This window comes from Strongylocentrotus purpuratus, unplaced genomic scaffold (assembly GCF_000002235.5).
Source record: "Strongylocentrotus purpuratus isolate Spur 01 unplaced genomic scaffold, Spur_5.0 spur5_scaffold_8, whole genome shotgun sequence".
Taxonomy (NCBI): domain Eukaryota; kingdom Metazoa; phylum Echinodermata; class Echinoidea; order Camarodonta; family Strongylocentrotidae; genus Strongylocentrotus; species Strongylocentrotus purpuratus.
Window position 1 is genome coordinate 16,712,325 of NW_022145614.1, and position 25,555 is coordinate 16,737,879.

A 25,555-nucleotide genomic window follows, 5' to 3' on the forward strand; every position below is an offset into this window, starting at 1 on the left:
TGAATCGTTAGGATACGATCAATATATCTTAAAAATTCTAATTTTTATCTCCAATTGTGATACTCTACTCCTGATTGATGTAATCTAAAGTACGCCTTAGTGCGGCTTATGCCGAAAGGGTGCGTAGCGTCGCGTCGCATTGACTTGAACGCGACCATTCGTCCAAAGCCCCCCCCCCCCCCGGTTTTGCCAAAGGGTACGTTGGGAGTGTCGCGTCGCCTTGACTGGAGCGCGACCATTCGTCCAAAGCCCCCCCCCCCCTCCCCGGTTTTGCCGAAAGGGTGTGTTAAAAAACAAAGAAAGACACGAATGTGGACACACACGCACATAAGCCCATGCATACATACAGGTGTCGGTTGAAAATGTCAGAGGAAATAATGCCAGTGACAAAAATGCCAGTGGTAAAAATGCCAGCGGTAAACCGTAAATAGCTCGTAACAAAACTTAAATCGATCGTAAAAATGGCCAAACCGTTAGGATCGGTGAAAGATCCGTGAATTTGTGCGATCCTTACGGACTCGTAGGAAAAATCTGTGTATGTGAAGGGGATATTTAATAGTGCATGTAAATTGAAGATCAAGAAAGTGGAGACGTATTTACAACATATTGATACGAGTTTGTTTTTCTGTGTTCTACTTTTTGAGGTATTATTCAAGTATGAACAGAGAAGAGGCGCGATAGAAAACACATCTCTTTCTGCGCCGGTAGGATTGAAAAGAGACCTCAATTAAAAAGTTCCGATTGTCTGATAGCATGGTCAGCGGCGGAATATAAATGATTCAAAAGGTCCCGTACCCCGATGGAACAGCCTACCACCAAAACCTCGCTCCTCAGGCACATTCTGTCGAGGGTGTCCTACATCTACAGAAGCCTCGGATCGGGCTCTCTCCTGCCCAGCCTTCTCCAAGTCGCAGTCCTCGCACGCGCCCTTCTTGAGCTGATGTTTCGAAACGGGATGTCCTTTGGCACAAATAAACCACATGGTTATGTCGAAGGAAAGACGCGGAGGGCGGTTGAAAGTCGGTAGGCCATTGCCAGTATGGCTGATTCCATTAGCAGTGCGAATTCCATTGAGGAGGTCATGTGCTAATGTCATATTCATATCCCGGCCTAGGATGTGTAGAAGTCTTGGTACTTCGGTTGAATCTGTTGCTCCTCCCATCAGTACTTCGGCCAAGTCACACATGATTGTCACTCGATTCATCTCATTCCAGAGGTGGTTTGCGAGCTGATCTTTGAGTACATTCGGTGCCGACTTGCCATGTCTCCGCAGTTCCTCTGTTGATGCCTTTAGTAGTTCATGAAGCTTGTACAAAAATGGCCGGTTCACCAATGACTTTCTACTCTCTGCCAATTCCCCAAACAGCGTTGAGTGAATCCCTGTTGATGATTTGAGTGACAAAAGCCGAATGGTTTCTCTCGCCGACTTGAAGGCTGAGTGGACTTTACGGAGGAGTTGTTTGTCGTCATTTCTATTGCGAGCATCCTGTACCTTTTCCACGATTCGCGACTTAATCGCTGACGATTCTCTTAGGATATTACCGTAGCGACGACTCAACTGGATGTTTTTTTCGCATCTTGGACAAGTTTTTACCTTGAAAATGATACACAATAAAAACCAATATTAATTTCAGAGTCACAAGACCGAAGTGACTGATACATAAACAAATTAGGAGTTAAAAGAATGTATTATTTTAACATGAATTATATGAACAACTTTTAACACATTTACAAATACATGTACCTTTTTATTTAGAGGTCTGTCTAGAGTATATGCTATTTATCTACGATAAAGCGTATAAAAGTATCGTGATATGATACGAGTGAGAAGAGTATAAAAGACAAATCAATTGATAATTAAAAAAAAAAAAACTTTACAGACAATTTTTTCTATTAAATGGGATTCTCTGTGGTTACTTAAATTGAAATACGTTCGTGATCATTTTTTTTTTGGTAAAATGAATTTATTGATAAATATATGCTTTTGAACAAACCAAACAATCATACACAATCAATTAAAATAACATCGTAGCATCTTAACATAGCTCAAATAAAACATGTTTCGTTTTCTTGAATAACAGTGTTTTCAAAAATGCATAGATTTTTTGTTTTACAGTTCCTTTCGATCTTTAATCGGTTGTGGATTAATCTTTTGAAAATACAAAGAATAGAGACTTCATGAAACATGAGTTTGCGATGTTCGTGATCATTTTTGATTCAATTTTAAATTTATATATAATATATTACCAAAACCTGTTAATTAAGTCAAATGGAAAATCAAATAAAAGGATTTATGTTATTCCTGTAAGAAACCATGTACTTTTTTAGTGCAAAAAGATTTATCCATTTTGAAATGTTATTGAAATATTATTATGTAACTCTTTCTGTAGAAATTTTAAATTCTCACCCATTCATGTTGTATATGGATTCATGACGCAAAGGAAAATGTTACATATATTATTTTACTATTTCATTATGCTTTATTTGCAATTTATAAAGCGAGTATTGTAAAAAAAAAAATGTAGCAACGAAAATAATAAGCAAATATATTTTGTTTATGTTAAAACATAGACTAGAAGTTGAGGAAAATTAAACTAGAACAGATGTAAATACTACTAAGTTGATAAAGATAATGTTTAACAAAGAAACGTTTGATTAAGTGCGGGTTATAAATAAAATGTATTATTATGTGATTTTGTATCTGAATAAAAAAAGTAGTTCAACAACAACAACAAAGAAAACAAATGTAGTATTACCGATAATTTGGTAAATGTTTCTGCACCGTCGGATTCTGTGCTGAGTCCAAGGAACTTGTCAAGCCCTCCTACCTCAAAGTAATGTCCACAGTCTTCTAGTTGAATGTACCTATACACATTGCAAAAGGCATTTAGACATTTTTAAAAGCATGCATCTTGCTATGACGTTGAAAAATTCTCATATAGTTTTAAATTGCTCGACTTCTTGATAAAGTTTATCCTCCAAGGAGCATGACGAGCAATATAAATCTAGATGTATTATTGAAGTAAAACAAAAAAAATTAAGACATTGAAATTTTCTTTTACATATGCATGTAAAGGTAATGATGAAATATAGGCTGGAAAATTACACATGGTAACCTCCATATTGTATAATAATGTTTTTATGGAAAAGTGGCAATTAGATTATCCAAAGTCATTTCTTTTCATAAGTATTGTAGGCGTCTTCCCTGATTTATCTTCTAATAGGCTGGTTCCATAAAATTCAGCTTACCTTGCCGTCTGGATATCTTCGGTCCCGAAGAAGCGTTGCTCCAAATCTTCTTTGTCGCAGATGCGACATTTATTGGGGCAGATCTCACCACACAGACCGATACAAGGGTGACCGCATTTCTGTATCTTTGGACAGGGCTTGTTGCATGGGGGTCTGTCACAAGGCTCGCAACATAACGTCTTGCACTCGTAATGCTCACATTTCCAGTTGCAACGTTTCATACAAACATCACATGGCTCACTGCACGGATGCTTGCACTGCGAGTGACGGCAACGCCGAGGACATTTCTTTTTACAGGAAAGACATGGTGCATCGCACTTGAGGGCGCATTCGTGTCCGCATACCAGCTTTTTCTTACACGTCTCAATGCAGGGGTGGTGATAACGACCTTGTGAGCATTTTCCACAAGTCCCTTTGCACTTGTGCCCACATATCAAGATCTCCTCACAAACGATGTAGCATGCGTCGCTTTCATCGCAGCATTTAACGGTTACCTCATGACCACATGGCCAGTCATTTCTGGTGATCATCTCTGTGCAGTTCTCAGTGCAATCCACCCCACACCTTTCCTTGCAAATGTGGTCACATGGAAGCTGCTTACTGCATCTTGCTTTACATACTTCTGTTTCTACTTCGGTGGAACAAATAATCTTCATTTTGTGACCGCAAGGCAAGGTTTTCTCAACATTTTCCTTGCATTCGATGTTCTTTGGATCGTTATGGCACGCTGCTTGACAGGTATGGTTACATCCTAGAACTTTCAAAACTATCTCATCACATCGACCTTTCCCATTACACTTCTCTATCTTTCTGTGGCCGCACTGCAGTTCCTTGTTGATGATGGCTTCGCACTTCTTTTCAAGTCCCTTGGTTGGCATGTGGCATGGAAGAAGATGGACGTGTGAGCAACCTAAAGTTTTTTCAACCTTTTCCTCACACTCGATGCTCCGAATGTCGGCCTTACACTCCCTTTTGCAGACATGACGGCAGGGCAGAATCCTCTCCACAATGACTGAACAAGTGGTCAAGCAAGTTTCCGAGCAGAGCTTTGGACATTTGTGGTTTCTCTCACAGATAACCTTGGAGCAAGGAGCCTTGCACTTGTGGATGATATATGTTGGGTGACACTTTAATCGACAAACGTGTCCACAGTCCAGCCTGGTATCACAGTCTCTACTACATCCTCCTAGTGGTACCTTCTTGAAGTCATCGGCAGTTTTCACCGCTGTCATCTCCTCTGGATGATTGGTGCATTGCAGCCTAAGGGAATATCCGATAGATCCCATTGATTCTAGATCTGTTACAATTCCCTTCCATAGCTCACTCTTTTCTGCAAAGAGGGTGAAGTTTCCAACGCAGTAGAGCCCTTTCTTTGCTCTTGACAATGAGACACAGACTCGGTTCGAAATCCCCAAGAATCCAATGCGCCCATGATTGTTGCTCCTCACAAAGGACAAAAGAATGATATCATTCTCTTCTCCCTGGTAGTTGTCTATTGAGGTAACTTTGACTCCCTCAAACTTGCTATGATCCATAATCTGCATGATTTTCAGTAGCTGACCTGTATAAGCTGTGAGGATTGTAATCTTATCAGATTTATAACCCTGCTGCAGGAAGTAGTAACACAACGCTACTACGAGTCTGGCCTCATGGAGATTGTAGTGACTCTGTGTATCTTCCATTTCATCTTCCGGTTCTGCGTGATCTAGAAAGAAGATATCCTTTTGAACTGCTTTCAAACTTTCGTATCGCTTCACCGTTTCATGGTCGCGAAGGTTGTCGTAGAAGTTCCTTCTCATCAGATCCGACAGTTCGATACGCATCCGATGTTGCAGCTCAAGCTGTGAGTGAGGAAATTCATTGTTGATAAGTCTTTCAAACAATGAAACGTCCAGATGATACTTCTTTGCCAGGAGGTACACGTTCGGTTTCGGTCGAAGTTGTTGATGATCTCCAATAAGAATGAGCTGTTGACATGATGCATTTAATGCCGTGATGATGTGTGCCTCCAGTACCTCAGCTGCTTCCTCTACTATTACGATCTTTGGCCGGACTCTCTGCAAAACCTGCTGATGATTAGCTGCTCCAGTTGTAGTCATGCCGATTATAGTTGCCTGTCGAAGGATTTGGTATTTTAATACGTTTTTTGCCTCATCTAGCTGACCACAAAGTTGCTTGAATTCGAGCTCATATGCTGGCAGTTTTCCTTTCAACTGTTTCAGGTAGCTCTGCAACCAACTTTGGTAGAGTGCCCATCGATCATTTGGATGCATACTCCAGACATCGATAACTGATTGGAGAGCACCTGGATCGAGAACATCTTTGCCAGACATCTTCATTTGGATGAACTTCCGCAAGATACCGTCCTCTGCTTTGTTTAGATCATTTAAGTCAAGGCCGAGAAAAGGGTAATCTTCGTCTTCCTCTTCATCAGAACTTTCCTCAACAAATTCGTCGTCAATCATTCTTTCAGACTCGAGGGCACTTCGTTCATATTCTACTTTGATTGTTGCTTTATTTGCCACAGGACCGCGCTTCGGGCTTTCTTTCCTTTCTTGTTCTTGCAGGTTATCTCTTTGTTCTAGATTATCCCGTTTCTCTTGCTGGTTCCAATCCCTGTCATAATGACGTTCACAGAGAAGCCACTCAACGAGCCAGGAGTTTGTGTGTTTCAGATGAGAAAGACGCAGGAGGCTGTTGTTATGCTCCAATATCATAAAAGGTCGTAGTTCGTCCTCGTTGATGATCCCTCTTGTTGCACCCTCTATCCTAGCTTGCGTTCTCTCTACACGTCTTTTTGCACCGTCAACCTCTTTCTTGACATGACGAACCCTTCGTTGAACGTACTCTCGTCCCCACCGACCAACCATCCGATTTAGTTTAAAGGGCTGCAACTTCTCACTCTTGCTACGGCTTCCAACTCGAACGATGCCAGTGTCATGGAATGTTAAGATCCCCTCCAGAAATTGATCCAGTGCATGATTCGTGTAGCTCACGAGTAAGATTGGGCTAGGGTTTTCTTCACTTGACCAGATTTCTCTGTTAAGGAGAAGAGTCTCTACGATCTTCAGACCTATGTACGTCTTGCCGGTACCTGGTGGACCCTGTATTACAGAGAGTTCTTTGGTGAGAGCTGTCTTGGCAGCTTCATATTGTGATTGGTCAAGCTGTACATCGTCAATATCGGGCCAAGCACCATCGTCAAGTACGTCAACTATTGGAGAGCATCGTCTTACGTCTTTCAGCAGAGGTGAGATATCGATACTACATGGATTGATGACCATTTCATCGTCTTTAGTTACCATCCGATCGTGGAGATAGCTGGGTGGCTTTACATCATGAAACGTGCTCAAAGTGTACTGGGAAAACGGCAAGCATGGGCCAGTCATTCGCTGGAGACCCAGGAGGACTGGGCGATAAGCTTCAAAGAAGACAAATGACTCTGCCATCACAAAACTCTTATTATGTAGACATGATGCATCTTCTTTGTCGACCAACGTTATGGCTACCATTCCCTTCTCTAGATCTTGTACGTCCCGTTTGGCCACTGTTGCAAATATGTATGACTTAAAATCATCCGTTGATAGGATGAGCAATGATCCGTACATGAGTCGTTTTGTCGAATGCCATCGGACAAGAGGTATTCTCTTGAAAGCCATGTAATGTGAAATTCCGAAGAAATCACGGACAGATTTATCGTAGTAAGCTTCCTCGTAGATTCGCACATCCTGAAGTTTGGCCCTTTTGTCAGGGTTGGTCTTCTTGAAAGATAAGTACTCTGATATCCCTTTGCGAAGAGGATAGATGAAGTCTTCTTTGAGTAGTCTGAATTGAACGTCCAGGTAGTGATCTGCATCGGCATAAACACCCCTCGTCAAATGAGGACGGAGAAACGGCTGGTATCCAGGTTGTAATTCCTTGGCAGTGGGAAGAATGTCTTGCTGGCGGAAGTCGTCAGGAGGAGGGTTCTTAGAAATGCCGTCCATCTGTTTCTTTCTTTCCCTTTCTTTTTCAATGTCCTCATTGTGACTACTCAACGACTTTATTGACTCCATGATGTCATCACGTTTGTCGTCTTCATCCATGTCTGCTACAGCATCGGAGATGAGAGTGACTGCAACTTTGAGATCTGAAGCACGGCTTGGCAAACTTTGCATGGCTGATTGGAAGACAGTGATGACATTCTTCAAAAGGTTTAACCGCCTTGCGTCGATGTTCTCTCCTGGACGCCTGAGATTGGTTAAAAACGTGAGTAAATGCTGACGACAGAGTTTGGAGTCAAGGGACATTGTCAGGAGCATGATCACTGTTTGTTCTGCACCTAGAGCTCCGCAAATAAATGCTAGAGCCTCCCAAAAAAGATGCTGTCGTACCTCATCCATCGAGTCTTCATTGAGACCGACTCGAAGGTTTCCTTTTAGGGATCCAAGTTCTGTAGCGGCCTCGGTAGGGTCTTTCTCAAGTATTTCACTGAGAAGTCTGGAACTAAGCGGTCTGAAGTAACCTCGGTTGTTCGGGTATTTTCCTTGGGTCTGTCCATATCTGAAATTGTAGAAATACCATGTAAAGCTTTTATTCATTTTTACCTACTCCCTTTCATAAATTTCAAGATTGATAAAATTGCAATTAAAAAAAAAAAGTCACCGTTATACAAGTGTGTCAACTCTTTGCAAAATAACTAAACTGACTAATATTGTAGCAAAAGTATATGTCGGCAAAAACCAAAAATATTGACCTATTTAGCTGTTGCAGACAAATTTATTGCAACGGATTATCAGGTGTAGGAGAAGAGAATATATCGGTTCATAAGGGTATATGGAAACAAAAATATTTAAATCTTGAAGGGAGGTGATTTATCCATTCTCGGATACGGTACTCACTCCTTTAGGGTTTGGTACTTTACCTAGTATTTTCCTGTGTTCGATAGCCCTTTCTCCTAGCTGCATTCTGATCCATGTGACCCCCTCTTTGACCGCGGCCTCTAGCCGGAACGTATCGAGGTCCGTCTTGTTGCCTGTCGTTGTAGCGCTGGCGGAATGGGCCTCCTGTGTTCTCAGCTCTCCTCTCTCCATCATACCCCTTTTCTCTCTCTCCTTCTGGGTCCAGTACTGCTCTTCGGAATTTATGTCCCCTGAAGCTCTCATCCATCATGGTGTCTCCTCTATCACGACTTCCTTCCCTCCAGTTCTGTCTTCTCCACTTGCTGTTATCACCCCAAATGCTTTCACCCATCATGGCGTTTCCTCTTTCACGACTTCCTTCCCTCCAGTTCTGTCTTCTCCACTTGCTGTTATCTCCCCCAATGCTTTCAGCCATCATGGCGTCTGCTCTTTCACGACTTCCTTCTCTCCAGTTCTGTCTTCTCCACGTTTCGTTATCTCCCCCAATGCTTTCAGCCATCATGGCGTCTGCTCTTTCACGTCTTCCTTCCCTCCAGTTCTGTCTTCTCCACGTGTCGTTATCTCCCCCAATGCTTTTAGCCATCATGGCGTCTCCTCTATCACGATTTCCTTCTCTCCAGTTCTGTCCTATCGACATGCCATTATCTCTATCCGTTACAGCTCCACTTGTCCCACCCTGGCGGAATGGGCCTCCTTTGTTATCGCCTCTTTCGCATCCAACTTCCCTTCCAGCTCCCCTCTCTCTATCAGGTTCCCTTTCTCTCTCTTCCTCTGTGTCCCTTTCTTCTCCTCGGAAGTCATCTCCCCTGAAGCTTTCATCCATCATGGCGTCTCCTCTCTGACGGCTTCCTTTCCTCCAGTTCTGTCTTATCGACATGCCGTTATCACTATCCGCTACAGGTCCTCTTCCTTGTCCTTTAGTCACACCCCTTCGAAATTCCCTTCGTCTACTCCTCCCACGGTCATCTCTCGAGTTAGGACGATACGCAAAACGTCATTCGTTGTCATCATCACCCCTATCTGTGCCACCTCCCAGCTATCTAGAGTATACAGAGAAACATATGATTAATTTCTATAAGAAATATGAGTTAGGTTATAAAAACATATTTGATTTGTTTTGGTTGAATTAATATATTAGCGTATAATATATATTAAAACAAACCTACCTAGTCCATTAATGGGACATTACCACTACTTTGTGGGGTGGGGGGCAAAAGTGTACATAAGTAGGACATTTTTGTTGTTGTAAAGATTGCATGCTGAATGCATATTTGATATAGGAAGGGCTGCAGCGTAAGCTTAATGTCATTTCGGCACGAATTTTAAATTGGAAAACAAATAAGAAAGGAAGAGAGTGACTAGCGAAGAAAGCTTGAAAATGGAGGAGAGTGCTAGTATTTTAACTTATAATCACCCTTTTTGTCGGTACGGCATGGCAGAGGTTCATTATTTATGATCGCAAGGCCTAGAAGATACTACATCATTGGACAAACATGTAAATAATAAATAGCCAGTGCGTATCAAAGAAAAATAATACCCAACTTTGATAGCTCAAATTAAACAGTCATTGTCAATGTAACCTAGAAATCTTTTTCACGGTAAAGAGTAAATTTGTTTCTGTCTTATGATACTATATGCATAATTTGTAATACCGCGGATGCCTGAGCGCAGGTTTTTTTTAAGTGTCGTCAAAATATCCTCGTACCAAGTTTAGGCAGATAAACCAAAAGTGCGTATAGCCATATATAAATGTGTTACATTGTTATCCAAATCATTTTTAAAGTTCTATTCTGTGCTGTGCTTTAGTGAATCTCTAGTGAGTTAATGTGATTGAATGTATCCAAGCTTTCACAGGATCCTATTTCAATATTTGAAACTCATCTGGCGGCCATTTTGGATTTGACCTTCTTGACCTTCTTGACATCAAATCAATGGAATAACATCATAATCACACTCCCTGGACCTAAATGCTCTACCTACAGAAATCGTATCATTCAAATAAACAATGACCTGAAATGGCGTCCATTTTAGATTTTTATCATAATGCCCTTATTGACATCCGAGTCTTTAAATTAACATCAGAATAAGATTCTCCATTTGTAAGCCTCGTAATTGTACACAATTTCATTATTTTTCTAGCCCTTTTCTCTTGAAAATACAATTGTATTCCAGCATATCTGGTGGCCGTTTTCAATTGTACTCAAATGACGGCCCCAGGGGCGACCTTTTAGGCGGCCATCAAATATTTTAAGAATATATTCTATGGTCGATATCTGCACCAATTGTGGTGCTTTAAGAACAATCTGAACCAAACCGCCTCTTTATTTCCCGACTAGACAGCATCCCAAGTAAGCTTTGTCCATTTCTAATGACTTTAAAGAGTTACCTTTAATAAACAAGGAGGTGCGAGAATAGAATACAATAAATTAGTCTTTTCTTTAAGTCTGAGTTGACTTTATAGCTTTTCTATCGAAGGGCTCAAAATAAATGCGAATAATTTGGTACAAGCGTATTCTGGCAACACTTTTAAGCGGCTGCTGGTCAGTCATCAGTCAGTAATGAAAGTGTTATCATTAGACAGAACATTTGCTAATATTTACAATTAAGAAAATTCCATGTAACACAGGGTATTATTCTAAAATGAGAATCTACCAAATTCGGGTATACGTTTTTTGTATACGCACTGAGGGTGGTGATGATAATAATGTTGGTGTTATTGTGTTTTTTTTCTTTCCTTTTTTTTAAATACATCGATTGTTGATCCACAGGAAATGAATATTTTATTGTAATACATGCCTGGCACGTGATTAGATTGTTTAACCTCGTTCTCACATTATGTGGTTATGACGCTGATTATTTTTCTAGTAAATTACATCTGGTAGACACATACAAGCTTCTATGAGTTGCTCATGGAGGGCTGGGTTTATGTCTTTAGAAAGATACAATAGGATAAAAAAATAAAGCGGGCTTTAATTGGCAAGGTCAGCGTATTCCAAGGTCAGCGTATTCCAGAATAATTTTTTCGTATCCCCGTATACATATTATAATTATCAAAAAACACGAAAAACAAATAATTATCACCCAAAAAAAAAATTATCAAAAAAATCATTAAAAAAAAAATTATATACAAAAAAATTATTAAAAAAAAAAAAAGGGAATTTTTGAAATCGCCGATATCGCATGCATCCAGTAAAAATAATTACATGGTAAACTGACCAATCAGATTGCAGGGATTCTTCTACCCATCTTATTATAACTATTCCTTTCTGTTTTTGCCTTTAAAAATAGTGAGGCAAAGCAAAATAATGAAAGACTAATTGGTTGCGAACTCTTTCCAAGCCGCTTTGATTAATCAGGGCTTGCCTAGGTTAAACAAAAACTAGGGCTCGACGTCTACACCTAGGGATGCACCACTGCTTCTTCTAGGGGGCAAGTTTGCATCCCAAAGCAGGATGCAGAATTGCACCCTATGGGGCAGTGGCGGATCCAGGGGGGCCGTTAATTTTACCTTTTTTTTTTAGATGGGCCACCCCCCCCCCCCCCGCTGGCGCTCAAGGGGGGGGGGGTGCGATTTTTCAAATTTTCGAGGGTCAAAAAATAAATTGCTCACTACCCGACGTCTTTGATTAATCAGGGCTTGCCTTAGGTTTAAAAAAAAACTAGGGCTCGACGTCTACACTAGGGATGCACCACTGCTTCTTCTAGGGGGCAAGTTTGCATCCCAAAGCAGGATGCAAAATTGCACCCTATGGGGCAGAGGCGGATCCATGAAGGCCCTTTAAGTTTACTTTTTTTTAAGATGCCCCCCCCCCCTGGCGCCCAAGGGGGGGGGGGGTGCGATTTTTCAAATTGTCAAGGGCCACAAAAAAAGGTGCTCACTACCCGCAGAAAGGTATCCTTTGGAGCTTACAAAATTCAGGGTGATATGATACATTCATGATTTGCTGAGTAAATTTCATGGTTTATTAAACCAAACTCTTATGCATGAGTGAACAGGAATTTTTTTTATTGTAGCATTGTAACTTTCCCTGGACGACTCGGTGGTGTGTTCATGGGAGTCAGGATGGGTGGTGGTACATGTTGTAATTTCCATGTTATAAACTGTTCATAGCACCTGATTAAATTATGTTTTAACAAGTTAATTCAAACTGAAAGTATATTTAAATTCATTTAATTTAATTTCATTTCTTTATTATGTCCATATAGGATAATTGTTTATATGCACATGAACAATCTTGCTTCAACATATGAACATAGGAACAACATATAATTGACATGCATAGGGCCCTGTTTTAGTATACATTTGATATAATATACATGGTCATGATAAATATACAAACATATACTTTTAAATACTCTTTCTTCTTCTTCTTCTTCTTCTTCTTCTTCTTCTCTCTTTCTTCTTACATACCCTCCATTTTTTTAAATTCTTATATGCTCTAATCTGAAGTAGGTATTTTGTGTTAATAATTATTTCTTGATATGGTATAACAGTAGGGGTACAACAGTAAAGTAAGTATACTAAAACAATATATATATTCGTGTAACATGTCAATGAGGGTGATAATCATAATAATATTGGACATTTATATAGTGCACATATCCATCATGCAAGGTGCTCTAGGCGCTCAAATATTACCCCGGCTCTGCTAGGCTACCGATTTTGACGCTCACAGCATTCAAAGAATCCCTTCTTATCGGTACCCATTTAACACCTTGGTGGAGAGTGGCAAATGTAGATTAATGTCTTGTCAAAGGACGTTGGATGTCGGATTTCCAGCAGCATTATTATATGATTTGGGTTGTATGAAGTGGATTTCCAAGTACATTGCATGTACACTTTGTAGCAAGACTGTATGGAAAACCTGATTTGAGCCGTACCATTTCGTCAATAGTTGAGTTGTGAAGCCAAGGCAAAAGGCTGTATACCCGTAACACTAGGGACTTTTAGATTTGCGTGGACTTATACGTGTGACGTACATTCAAGGCAGTGCATTAAAAGGACGTCGGCCGTAGCAATCCACATTGTCGTTGTGCAAATCTAAAAGTCCCTACTAGCACTAGTACGTACACATACAGTGCATGCAATGTGCAGTCGGGTGTTTTGCCGTTTGTAAATTGCAATGGAATATTGAAGGATGTATTGTATAGGCAATAACTCTCTAGTCTACGGTTAAAAGGTCATTGTACTTTGCATTTCAGTTTAATAAAAACAAAATATAACTCTTTTTCATTGGGACACCCCTGACCAAGCGAAATGGAAGAGGCCAAACCCTTGCACCATAGATGTTCACTAGTGCGTAAACGTTCCGCACAGAATATGTGGAGGCTGACTCTATGCTCGTTTTGCCCTAAAACTGTTTATTATGAAATACTATAAAACGAAAGCAAATTAAGATTTCGGAAAAATAAAAACTTATGTTCGTATTCTATCGAATTCAGTACCCTTTGGTATTGATTATACTATAGACACTGGCGTACTGATGGTTATACTTTTATATGTGTTTGTTGGAAAATGACCAATTCTAAAATTAATAGTGAGGCAAAAAAATATGCTTATTTAGTAGCCTAGATGTAACATGTAAGAGTAGGAGGTAGGATAAGAAAATGACGCAACAAGCACCGCAGTGGGTAATGACTAGCTAGTCACATATACACCGGGCCTCGTACAATTTCCCTACCCAGCGGCTCGCCGTGGATTTTAGAGACCGTACGGAACCCTTTTGGTTTTCATTTTTACGCATAATGTGGTAATGTGGTTCTCTGTTGCAAGAGCGAATTTTCAGAATCAAATTTTTAAAAGAACTTTTAAATTTTCTGATGTTTAATTGCATGCGCTCCTAAATTTAAAGGTATAGACCAGTTCAGTCATGCGATTGCACTGTGAAAGAAACGTTGTGGAATCGATCAGAAAAGGTTGATCATCTAGCATATAGGCTAAGTATTGGTGTGTACTGCTAGGTTCTGGAATCATCAAAATGATAAGAAATTTTGCCCAGTCTTGGTAAATTTACAAGCACTGTACACAGAAAGATGTACATGGGACTACACGATATATATCCAGGCCGGATCGATATGATCATTTACCAATTATATCAATTAGTAGGTGGTTTCCCGGCAAAGTTTGTATCACCACGTATTAGTCAAAACATATTCTTTCACATGATTGATAATAAGAGCTTCCATTTCATTTTTTGATAGTGGGGGGTGTCCAAAACTGGTCTATACCTTAAAGTAGGGTGATCACACTGCCTGTGCACACAGTCTGCCCCATGCAAATACACACACAACAGCAGTCAGTTGGTAGGAATAGCAATTTTCGTAAATTTATTTTTAAAAAACTGAACAATATTTTTAAATTTTTATTTCACATATCTTTCAAGCATACCTTTTACCACAATTCTGTGTCGTTACATTGTTATAGGCATATGTGAAATACGTTAAATTATTAATTAGAACATTGTCTTTTCAGCCATGTGTGACATGGCCCGCTGATTGCCCATCGACTGTTATTCTGCGTAGTGAAAGCACTTGAATGTATAAAACTCCCCTACAAAAATGCAATATTCTTATATGTTTCACTCATTAAATCAATTTGTTATTTACACTCAAGGTAGCCACAACTGTACTGGGATCACCAAATTTTGTTTTTCTCTAAAATTCAGCGCTTGTAGAATGTTATGGCCTGTTGAATTGAATGGTTTCTCGGAAAATCGTCATAAATCTTCAAATCTGTCATTTTTTTTAAAAGAAACTACAAGGTGAGTCAGAAAAAATGTCCCACTTTTTAAAAGTTGTATTGTTTGAAGTTTGACTATTTAATCAGGGGTTTCATGATATGTCTTGCTAGAGTTACCCTCCCAGTACATTTAGGTACCATTTTTATTTGAATCCCTTCACGCATGACTGAACATCAGACAATCTTTACAAGACTGCCATATTTCACTTGCGCCAACTTACTGGGTGAGGAATGAAACAGTGCATGAACAAAGACAGTCAGACAGACACACACACAACACACACGCACGCATACACTTTTTTTTTAATATTTTTAACAATTTTGTTTTATTTCTCCAGATGTGTAATACAAACCATGACATACAATTGAATAAAATGAACGTGTTCAATATTGATGGTTTTACATAAACATAATTAAACACAAACTTATTTGCAGTATAATATAACTTAGCAACAAAGTAAACGTATAAGTACCTAAACATAATATGTCAATTGTAATTGTTATTTACTTATATATTACAAAAAAAAAACTTAAACAAATCTGGAGGTAATTTTACTAAAACAATCCTGCCCCCCCCCTGCCCCCTCCATCACACAAACATACTCACCCTCTATCACACAAACATACTCACCCACCCACACACATACTCACCCACCCATCCACCCACCCACCCCCCCCCCCCCCACACACACACACACACACAGTACTCACTCAGTGGATGTCTGTCAACATTCTCAACTCAAGAAAAATATACTAAATAAGTTATCCAGGCCGCAAAATCGAGTTACGCTTTTAACAGGCTCACGGTGGAGAAGAAAGCAAATCTTAATTAATCTTAAGCTACTCCCACTTTAAGAAATGTGATCCTAGCTTTCCCATTTTAATTGCTATTTTCTTTTCCTCATCCCTATACTTAAAAATGCTTTTTTTTTTATCTTTTCTAAAGTTAGTACTCGCCCCCCCCCCCCGATCTTGACATAAATGTAACATACTTCACCATGAAAATGATAGTATTACACATTTGTATTCTATATGAACTACCTACCAACCCAACAAATATATCTCGCCATTCTAAATCTTTAATTTCATCTAACTCAAAAATTTGTATTAAAGCCTGCCATATCCTTTGAACGCTCCCACAAGATAAAAATAAATGTTTGTATGTTTCTATTTCCTGCTTACAAAACGAACATAAATTATCACCAACAAAACCAAATCTATGAAGATGCTCATTAGTGTATATGGCTCCATGCAATAATTTAAATTGAAATTCACGTTGTTTTCTAATGAATATAGTAATTCTTGGTCTAACAAATATTTCTTTTAATTCTTTATCTATAAAATCATAATCATTTTGCACATCCCTTACCTGCAAATCATACGTTTGTTGCAGTGCTTTGACAAAATAATCATAGATTGTTCTTGAACCCACATCCACAAACTGTATTTTTTTACTAGAAATATGGAAATAAGTATTAAAGCTTATCAAATCAACCTCGAGGAATTCTATTAACCCTGAATCATCCGTCCATAACCTGGGTATCGCATCATAAATATCAATAATCATAAGCAAATTATTACCTTTCATACCGAGGTTCATAAAATATTTAACAGACTTAACATGACCTTTCTCAACCAAATGATTCAGTTGAACAATTCCTCTTTCAAACAAGTATCTATCAAATATACTTTTTCCATTTTTACATATATTCTGATTATTAAAAATAATTGGATTAATATAACCCTCCAAATATCTTAAATTACTTGTCTCTTGCCATGCTTGCAACATTTCCATATAGTATGGTGGAATATCTAAAACGAGTTTAATCTTTTTTAAATCATAATCACATAAAAAAATAAATCTACCACCCACAAACTGTAAGCAATGATCAAAAAACAATTTCCATCCCAAACTTTTCTCTCCATATAAAAGACGTTTTATCCACATTATGCGCTGTATTTTAACGGACATTTCAAAATTAATCATTCTTAATCCTCCAAAGTCATAATCCTGATACATTATTGCCCGTTTAATTCTATTTTTCCCCCTCCATATGAATTCAAATGAAATTTTTGCAACTTCTTTATAGACCCAATGAGGGACAATAACGAGAGATGAAATATAATTTAATTTTGAAAGCGCATAAGTTTTTAGCAAATGTATTTTACCCATAATAGTTAAATCTCTTTGTTTCCACCATACAAGCAATTTTTTAATTTTACTTAGAATTTCTTTATAATTCAAGTCATCTTTTAATCTTCGATCTAATCAATAACTAACCCCTAAAATATGTATTTCCTTAACCAAATTTCCAAATAAAGGCCCATCCGGTTTGTTCTTATCCTCACCCATCCACATAAAACGTGTCTTTGTTTTATTCACTTTAAGACCACTAATTTGTTCAAATGATTCAAAAATATATTGCAACCTTCTAACCGAATCAATATCCTTCAAAAATATTGTCATATCATCTGCATATAACACTTGCCTAATTTCAGATTTTCCAAATGTAATCCCTTTAATACCGTTGTCCCTCCTTACTGCATGCGCCAAAATTTCGATGGCAACCAAAAACAAATATGGCGATAATGGATCCCCTCGCCTTACTCCCCTTTCTATTTCAAAATACCCCGTGGAGTGACCACCGTTCATAACACAACTACTTATCCCTTTATACAATAATTTTACCCGAGAGCAAAATGAATCTCCAAAACCGAACAATTTCAATATTTGAAATAAATATCTATGAGATACAGAGTCGAAAGCTTTCTCAAAATCCACTGCACACAAAAACCCTTTCCCTTGTTCCCCATAATGCATAGAATAAAATAACATGTCATCTATCAATCGTACAGCTTCCCCAATATTTCTATCTTTTATATATCCAACTTGATCATGATGAATTATTTCATTTAAAACCTCTTTCATTCTTTTTGCTAGAACTTTAGATACAATTTTATAATCTACATTCAAAAGCGTGATGGGTCGATAATTTTTTATATGGAGAGCATCTTTCGTTTCCTTCTCAATTAAGGTAATTACCCCTTGTTTTTGAGATGCCGTTAATTCCCCCCTTTCGTATGTTTCATTCAATACTTCTACTAACAAATCACCCAAAGCTGGCCAAAAAGTATAATAAAATTCAACTGTTAACCCATCATTTCCCGGGGTTTTATTCAATTTCATTTCTTTTAAAACTTTCAAGCATTCATCTTTAGTTAATTTACCTTCACAGATTTCCCTATTGTCTTCATTTAACTTTGAAATATCATTAAAAAAGAAAGGGTCATTTTGATTTATATCAGCCCTTAAAGAATATAAATCTTTATAAAATAGTTTAATTTCCTTTAAAATTTCCTCCTTATCTGTAGTAGTTTCCCCATTTTCTTTGTACACCTCCCTAATTACACTTTTTCTTTTATTCGATTTTAACAACTGTTCAAAATATTGCGTATTGTTTTCTCCATCTTCAAACCAAGGTGCTCTTGATCTTATTTAATAATGCCCTGTCGAGAAAAATCATACAATTTATTTAGTTTATCCCTTTTCTCCTCAATACAATCAACAATATATTTAGTGGGTCCCACTACCAGTTCGCCTTCTAAATCCTTGATTTGTTTCTCTAACAGTTCTATTTCAACCCTCCTTGCTTTTGCCTTTTTCCGCGAGTATGTTATAATAAATTCTCTCATTTTCATCTTTAAAAAACCCCAAAATACTAATTTATTCAAAATCTGTAATGGCCATTCAGCTTCTAATTCCTGTATTTCCTTATTCATCTCTTCAACAAAATCTTTATCCATACATAAACTACTGTTAAATTTCCAATATGATTTCCCAAAATCAAACTTATCAACCAGATCATTAAATTCTAGCCTAACGCCAGAATGATCTGGCGTAATAGATGTCAAAATCTCACACGTACCCACCAATTTTTCAACACTACAAGGTATAAACCAATAATCTAAACGGCTTTGCACCACCGGCCAATTTTGTCGAAAAGTAAATTGCTTTACATTCGGATTTTTTTTTCCTCCATTTATCTTCTAAATCGTATTTATTTAAAAATTCCTTAATCAAATCAATAACCCAAGATTTCACCGGTATTTTTGACCCCACATAATCTAATCTTCCATCCAATATACTATTGAAATCACCTCCTAATAAAACTAAATAGTCCCGATCACACTGATCAAAAATACTTTCATCTAACTTCTTCAAAAATTCCATTTTTAAAGTTTCTTTATCTCTCGTTGGAAAATAAACATTGACCAATAGCATTTTAACCCTTTGTATTTCACCTTTAAAAATAATGTATCTCCCCTCTTCATCTACTTTAATTTTTTTTCTTCAAAATCTAAATGATTAGAAAATAAAATAAGAACCCCTCTACTATGGTTTGACCCATGACTAAAAAACATTGGCCCTCCCCAATCTTGTTTCCACCGCTCTTCTATCTCTACTGTACTATATGTTTCTTGTAAGAAAATTATACTATTCTTTTTAGTTTTGCACCATTCAAAAATATTCACTCTTTTTAACCTATCTCTTATTCCTCTAACATTTAATGTCATGAAAGATAATTTCACTGCCATGTTATTTTATGTGTAATTGTATTCAAAACCTTACATCGATAAACTCCAAAGAAACTTCCACATAATCTATTTCCACCGTGAGCAAATTTATAGAAAAAACTATCTGCAGCCAAACATACATGCCTACTTATCGTCGAATTATATAAAAAAATGCAAGCAGAATCCACCCCGTACCACACAACCCAACGCATTCATACACACAAGCATATTCACTACACACACAGCACCCCCACACAAAACAACCCAAATCTGCTCTTCGGTGTACGTAAACATCCGAGAGCAAGAGCCTCCCCCTTTCCCTGTCAATTTAACTAGACCAATGACAGAACTCCTCATCTCAATTCTAAACATTTCTTCTTGCACAAGTCGATGAGAAATACGTTGTATTGTTATATAACCGTAATCTAATTAAACAAAAAAAAATAAATATATATTACAAAGAGCTTTGATCCCTTAACAAATGCCTTGAATTGTATTACGGAACCCGCTCGTCATAACTAAGTTAAATGATTTTCCTAAAATGCATTACAGTGAATTGACCGGCCCGCGTAGCTAATCACAATACGCACCTTCTAATTAAAAATAAAAACACGATCCCAATAAACCAAATTCCCCCAAACGACACCAGTTCGGCAACCTAATAAACTGTTCGTGCAAACCGAACCCATCATGCTATCATTTACCAAGTTCTATAATTTGCGTAAAATACTCACCCATGAATGAATAGACCGGCTCACGCACCTGATCATTTTGTATGCACTCCGTAAAAAAACTCCTAAAGGGCGTTCCCGACAACTCGAAAGAACACCAAACGTCAGCCCGACATAATGATAGGCAAGCATGCATACCGGATCTCAACACGTTCCTCCCTCTCAAAACATCACACCACCACCTGGCTTTAAAAAAATAGTTTTGGCTGGGTGAACAGATCGGACCATTATCCAGATACTCGAATTGTTTTCACTTTACAGAAAAAGTTTTAAATATGTATCAGTCATTTACTAAGATATGTGAATTTACATAGAATGCGTTATCGAAATAAAGCTCATTGTAATATAAAAAAAATTAAAAAAGCCGTCGTTACCCAGATACTATGGCATTGTATAAAGGCGTTGCAATATACATCGTGAAAGAAAGCGGACGTTCAAAAGAGCATCCAATCATCTACCCACCTATTTGAATTTTCATAGACTGTGTTTAAAAATAAGCACCTCGTGAAGGAAATGTCTCCTCTCACCTAAGGCGTGCCCAGGATTGTAATACAATCCTGCTGCCATTTTATATCATTATGCCAAGTTATATACTTTGCATATCATGAGTTACAAATGATGAACGGACAGGCCCTCTCACCAATCATAATTGCATACCCCAAAGAGAAAGGGCGTTTCCGACACCATTACCGACATTCCGAGAACCCTTTCAATAGACCAGTTCACGGTTAGCACCTTTAATACTGCAATGACCCCAAATATCCACAGATTTTCAAAACATGAAGAGGTCCCACTTTGTACATTTTGAAATAATCACTCCTACAGCGATGGAGGTGCTACATAAATAGCCTTTGTTCCCCCTTTTCAAAGAATACTTCCACCTGTGTACCATGGAGTGCACTGAATGTGCATGAATGAATAATGTTACATAACTTTCATGAGCATGTATCCAGTATTTCGTCTCCGTGTATTTCAAAATTTGTTCTGCAATGACCTTTATCTGCTCATGCTCAGACTGCAACCGTGAACTCGCTTATTCAGATGTGGTCTTGCATTTGAATTTGTAATGCTATGTTTACAAAGGTTTATGGAAAGTACCTTGAAATAAAGCTCATTGTAATACCAAGATCCGTGTTACCCAGATATTATGTTTTGCATAAATAGGCGTTACCACAAAGTACTTAAATATCGTGAAAGAGAACAGATCCCCCCAAAAAGCCGAAGTTTCCCAGATACTATGGCATTGTATAAAGGCGTTGCAATATACATCGTGAAAGAAAGCGGACGTTCAAAAGAGCATCCAATCATCTACCCACCTATTTGAATTTACATAGACTGTGTTTAAAAATATTGAACTAGTCGATATACTGTTTAAGCACCTCGTGAAGGAAATGTCTCCTCTCACTTAAGGCGTGCCTAGGATTGTAATACAATCCCGCTGCCATTTTATATCATTATACCAAGTTATATACTTTGCATATCATGAGTTACAAATGATGAACGGACAGGCCCTCTCACCAATCATGATTGCATACCCTAAAGAGAAAGGGCGATTCCGACACCATTACCGCCATTCCGAGAACCCTTTCAATTCAGACGTGGCCTTGCATTTGAATTTGTAATGCTATGTTTACAAAGGTTTATGGAAAGTACCTTCCAATAAAGCTCATTGTAATACCAAGAGCCGTGTTACCCAGATATTATGTTTTGCATAAATAGGCGTTACCACAAAGTACTTGAATATCGTGAAAGAGAACAAATCCCCAACAGACCAGCAAGGTTTATGGAAAGTACCTTGCAATAAAGCTCATTATAATACCAAGAGCCGTGTTACCCAAATATTACGTTTTGCATATATAGGCGTTACAACAAAGTACTTAAATATTGTGAAAGAGAACAGATCCCCAACAGACCAGCAAGGTTTATGGAAAGTACCTTGCAATAAAGCTCATTGTAATACCAAGAGCCGTGTTACCCAGATATTATGTTTTGCATAAATAGGCGTTACAACAAAGTACTTAAATATCGTGAAAGAGAACAGATCCCCAACAGACCATCAATACATTTACCCCTCTATCTGAATTTACATAGATTTGCGTTATAAAATAATGAAATAGTCAATATACTGTTTAAGCATGTTTTGAGGGAAATGTTTCTTCTCACTTCACGCATGCATGCTTAGGGTTGTAATACAAATCCTGCTACAAATTTTTTTTTTCTTAAATACCAAGTTATATAATTTGCATATCATGCGTCACAAAATGATAAACAAATGATGAAGCACTACTGCCAATTCGAAATAGCACCAGGGAATGTATCCGGACCGGTCCCCAAGCATTTTAGCCCCCTCAATAAACAACACCACCTGGCACCATTGAAATATTTTGGAAACCTCACTCCTACACATACTTAACCCCTTTATTCCACAAGTGGCAAAGCTTAGAAAAGTGAACTGAAACCAACAGCCCTTGGCGCGACAATCTTATTAAAATATTATTATTGCTTTGGTTAGAACAATTAATGAACAACCTCTGGCAAAAAAAAAAAAAAAAAAAAAATTGCCTGAAAAATCCCCCTTTTTTCTCAATGTTGTCACGTCATCTCCGATATTCAACATGTAAGGCATTATGGAGACGAAGTTGCACACAAATCAAACCTCGCCTTCCACATACCTAATAACGATGAGAAACCCGAGGCTTCGCTTTATATTTCATATACACTGAAGAAAGAAAAAAAAATGTGTGTGATATTAACTCTTGGTAAACGTACGATAATCTTCTCAAATTTTGTATCATTTTTTTTTTAAACTAAAGAAACGAACAGAATATGTATATATGTATATACATCCTTTTCTTCCTCTTTTTGAATAATAATTAACAAAAAAAAAACAAAAAAAACAAAAAAACATTGTCATATACGTGACAGGCTAGTTTAGCCCGAAAATTTCACATTGGCTAATGTGTAGTAAACATAAACAATACTTTATAACTAGTACTTTCCTTTTCTTCCTTCCCCCTTCATTTAATTATTTCCTCGCTTATTCCTTCTCTTTCCCTCCCTTCTCCTCTCCTTTCCCCATCTTCCTTCTTTTCCCCTTTCTCCCTCTTATCATTTCTCTTCTATTTTTCCTTTCCAAACTTCCACATTAAACCTGTCGTTTTCAATAGTATCCCCAAGTTGAAAGCACGTGAAATCTCCTCCATGCAGCCTTCATTAATGGGGAGGTAGATGGGGATAAAAAATAATTTCATCTCTTCCATACCAATAGATCGCTGACAGAGCAATAATAAACAAGCCCTGCCAAACAAACCATCAGCCTGAAGAATCTTTTATTTTTAAAAAGAACTCAATGTTGTCACTTCATCTCCGATATTCAACATGTAAGGCATTATGGAGACGAAGTTGAACAAAAATCAAACCTCGCCTTCCACATACCCAACAACGATGAGAAACCCGGGGCTTCACTTTATATTTCATATACACTACGATTATATTTCATAAATTATCAGGAAAAAAAATGTGTGTGATATTAACTCTTGATAAAAGTACGATAATCTTTTCAATTTTTGTATCATTTCTTTAAAACTAAACAAACAAACAAAATATGTAGGCCTATATATTTATATACATTAAACAAAGATCCCTCTCATATACCTGACAGGCTAGTTTGACCCTTACATTTCACATCGGCCAATGTATAGTTCACAATACTTTATAGCTTGTACTTTTCTTTTCTCAATTTCCTAGGGAAAAGAGAAATCTTAATAACATATTGATTGGTGTAACATTCTTGATTACATTACTCATCAGCTATTACCACACTCTTTTTTTTTGTTTACAAGAATGATATGAGAGGCATAAAGTAAATCTTGGAATATTATTCATCTTTGTCATAGGAACCTATTTTACAGTAACAAAATGGTCTTTGACCTATTAAATGGCTGCACATTATGTTATTCTGTGTCCATGCCTGACAATCACTTTGGAGTTTATAAGTCAATCCTGGTTGCAGTTACTGTCTGAGTTAGGGTGAATCTCGCTGCTCATTCGTACAATTCTACACAATCATAATATGCTCTTGTAGGTAGCGCTTGCCTTTAGTATCTTATTAATCTCTTCTTTTGGCTGAAAAAAAGTATTCACATTAACTTGCACATAATTTAATCTACAACTGATTTCCAGTGAAAACAATACATGTAGCTCGCTTTTTGCTTCTCACACTGTAAAAAATACTTATCTGAAAACAGATCGTGGTAGGTCTCCTTGTAATCACAAACAAAATCATGAATTAGGGGTAGCTGGAAGTTCAGGTTCTCGCGCACACACACGCACACACAGACATACAACCACACTCAAACACAGACAACACACACGGTATTAAATTGCCTCATAATTTCCCCTTTTCTGATTAAGCATTGCTTTTTTATCAAGATCCCTGAATGTTTTAGTAGCAAGTTTCTGACAATCTTTCCCTTTAGTACACATTCACTACCACCATCATATCATCATCATTGTCATTATCTTAATCTTAATCATCATCATCATCATCATGAAGTGCACATAAATCCTCTCGACTTCTTATTGTGGGGGGCATTTAAAGTCAAAGATCTTCAGCAGCCCACCTTTGAACATCGAGGGGCTTCGGAGGAGAATCGCAGACGAGACAGACGTGGTACGCCAAGATGGGGACATGATCCGGCGAGCTTTTCAAGGAATGTTTCACCTCACAACTTTGCATCAGGAGGAATGGCGGCCATGTCGAGGATTGAGTACGGAGGATGGAGAACTTTTGGGAAACAGATTCATCGTTGTACCACAATAAAATACCTTAACAAATACAAAAATTGTTTGTGTTTTTATTCACCGACGTTTGCGGTATTTATGTGTGAGTGTTTGCCTATTTACGTGTGCGTGTGTGTGCAAGTGCGTGTGTTTGTGCGTGTGTGTTGTGTGTGTGTCTGTCTGACTGTCTTTGTTCAATGCACTGTTTTATTCCTCACCCAGTAAGTTGGCGCAAGTGAAATCTGGCAGTCTTGAAAAGATTGTCTGATGTTCAATCATGCATGAAGGGATTTAAATGAAAATGGTACCTAAATGTACTGGGAGGATAACTCTATCGAAACATATCATGAAACCCATAATTAAATATTTATTCTTCAAACAATACAACTTTTAAAAAGTGGCCCATTTTTTCTGACTCACCCTGTATAATGTGATGTAGCTAAAAGTCTGCAGATTCTTATCATTTGTTCGGTTTTTCTGAATAATTTGTGAAACATATGAGGAAATAGCTGTAGCGGTGATCCAAGTAATTTCCATCGCCATATATTATTGGCATTGCAAAAATATTTGGAATTTAA

The 25,555-nt window shown here is 37.9% G+C and overlaps 1 protein-coding gene across 1 annotated transcript; it reads right to left on the reverse strand.

The window, feature by feature from the left end:
- Nucleotides 1-757: 757 nt before the first annotated feature.
- Nucleotides 758-9,027, reverse strand: LOC115920259 (NFX1-type zinc finger-containing protein 1-like). The gene is made up of 4 exons (XM_030975673.1): nucleotides 8,153-9,027; nucleotides 3,250-7,791; nucleotides 2,757-2,865; nucleotides 758-1,594 (listed from the first exon to the last, which is right to left on the reverse strand). The coding sequence occupies exons 1-4, from the start codon at nucleotides 9,025-9,027 to the stop codon at nucleotides 758-760; spliced, it is 6,363 nt and encodes a 2,120-aa protein (XP_030831533.1).
- Between the last annotated feature and the right edge of the window lie 16,528 nt (nucleotides 9,028-25,555).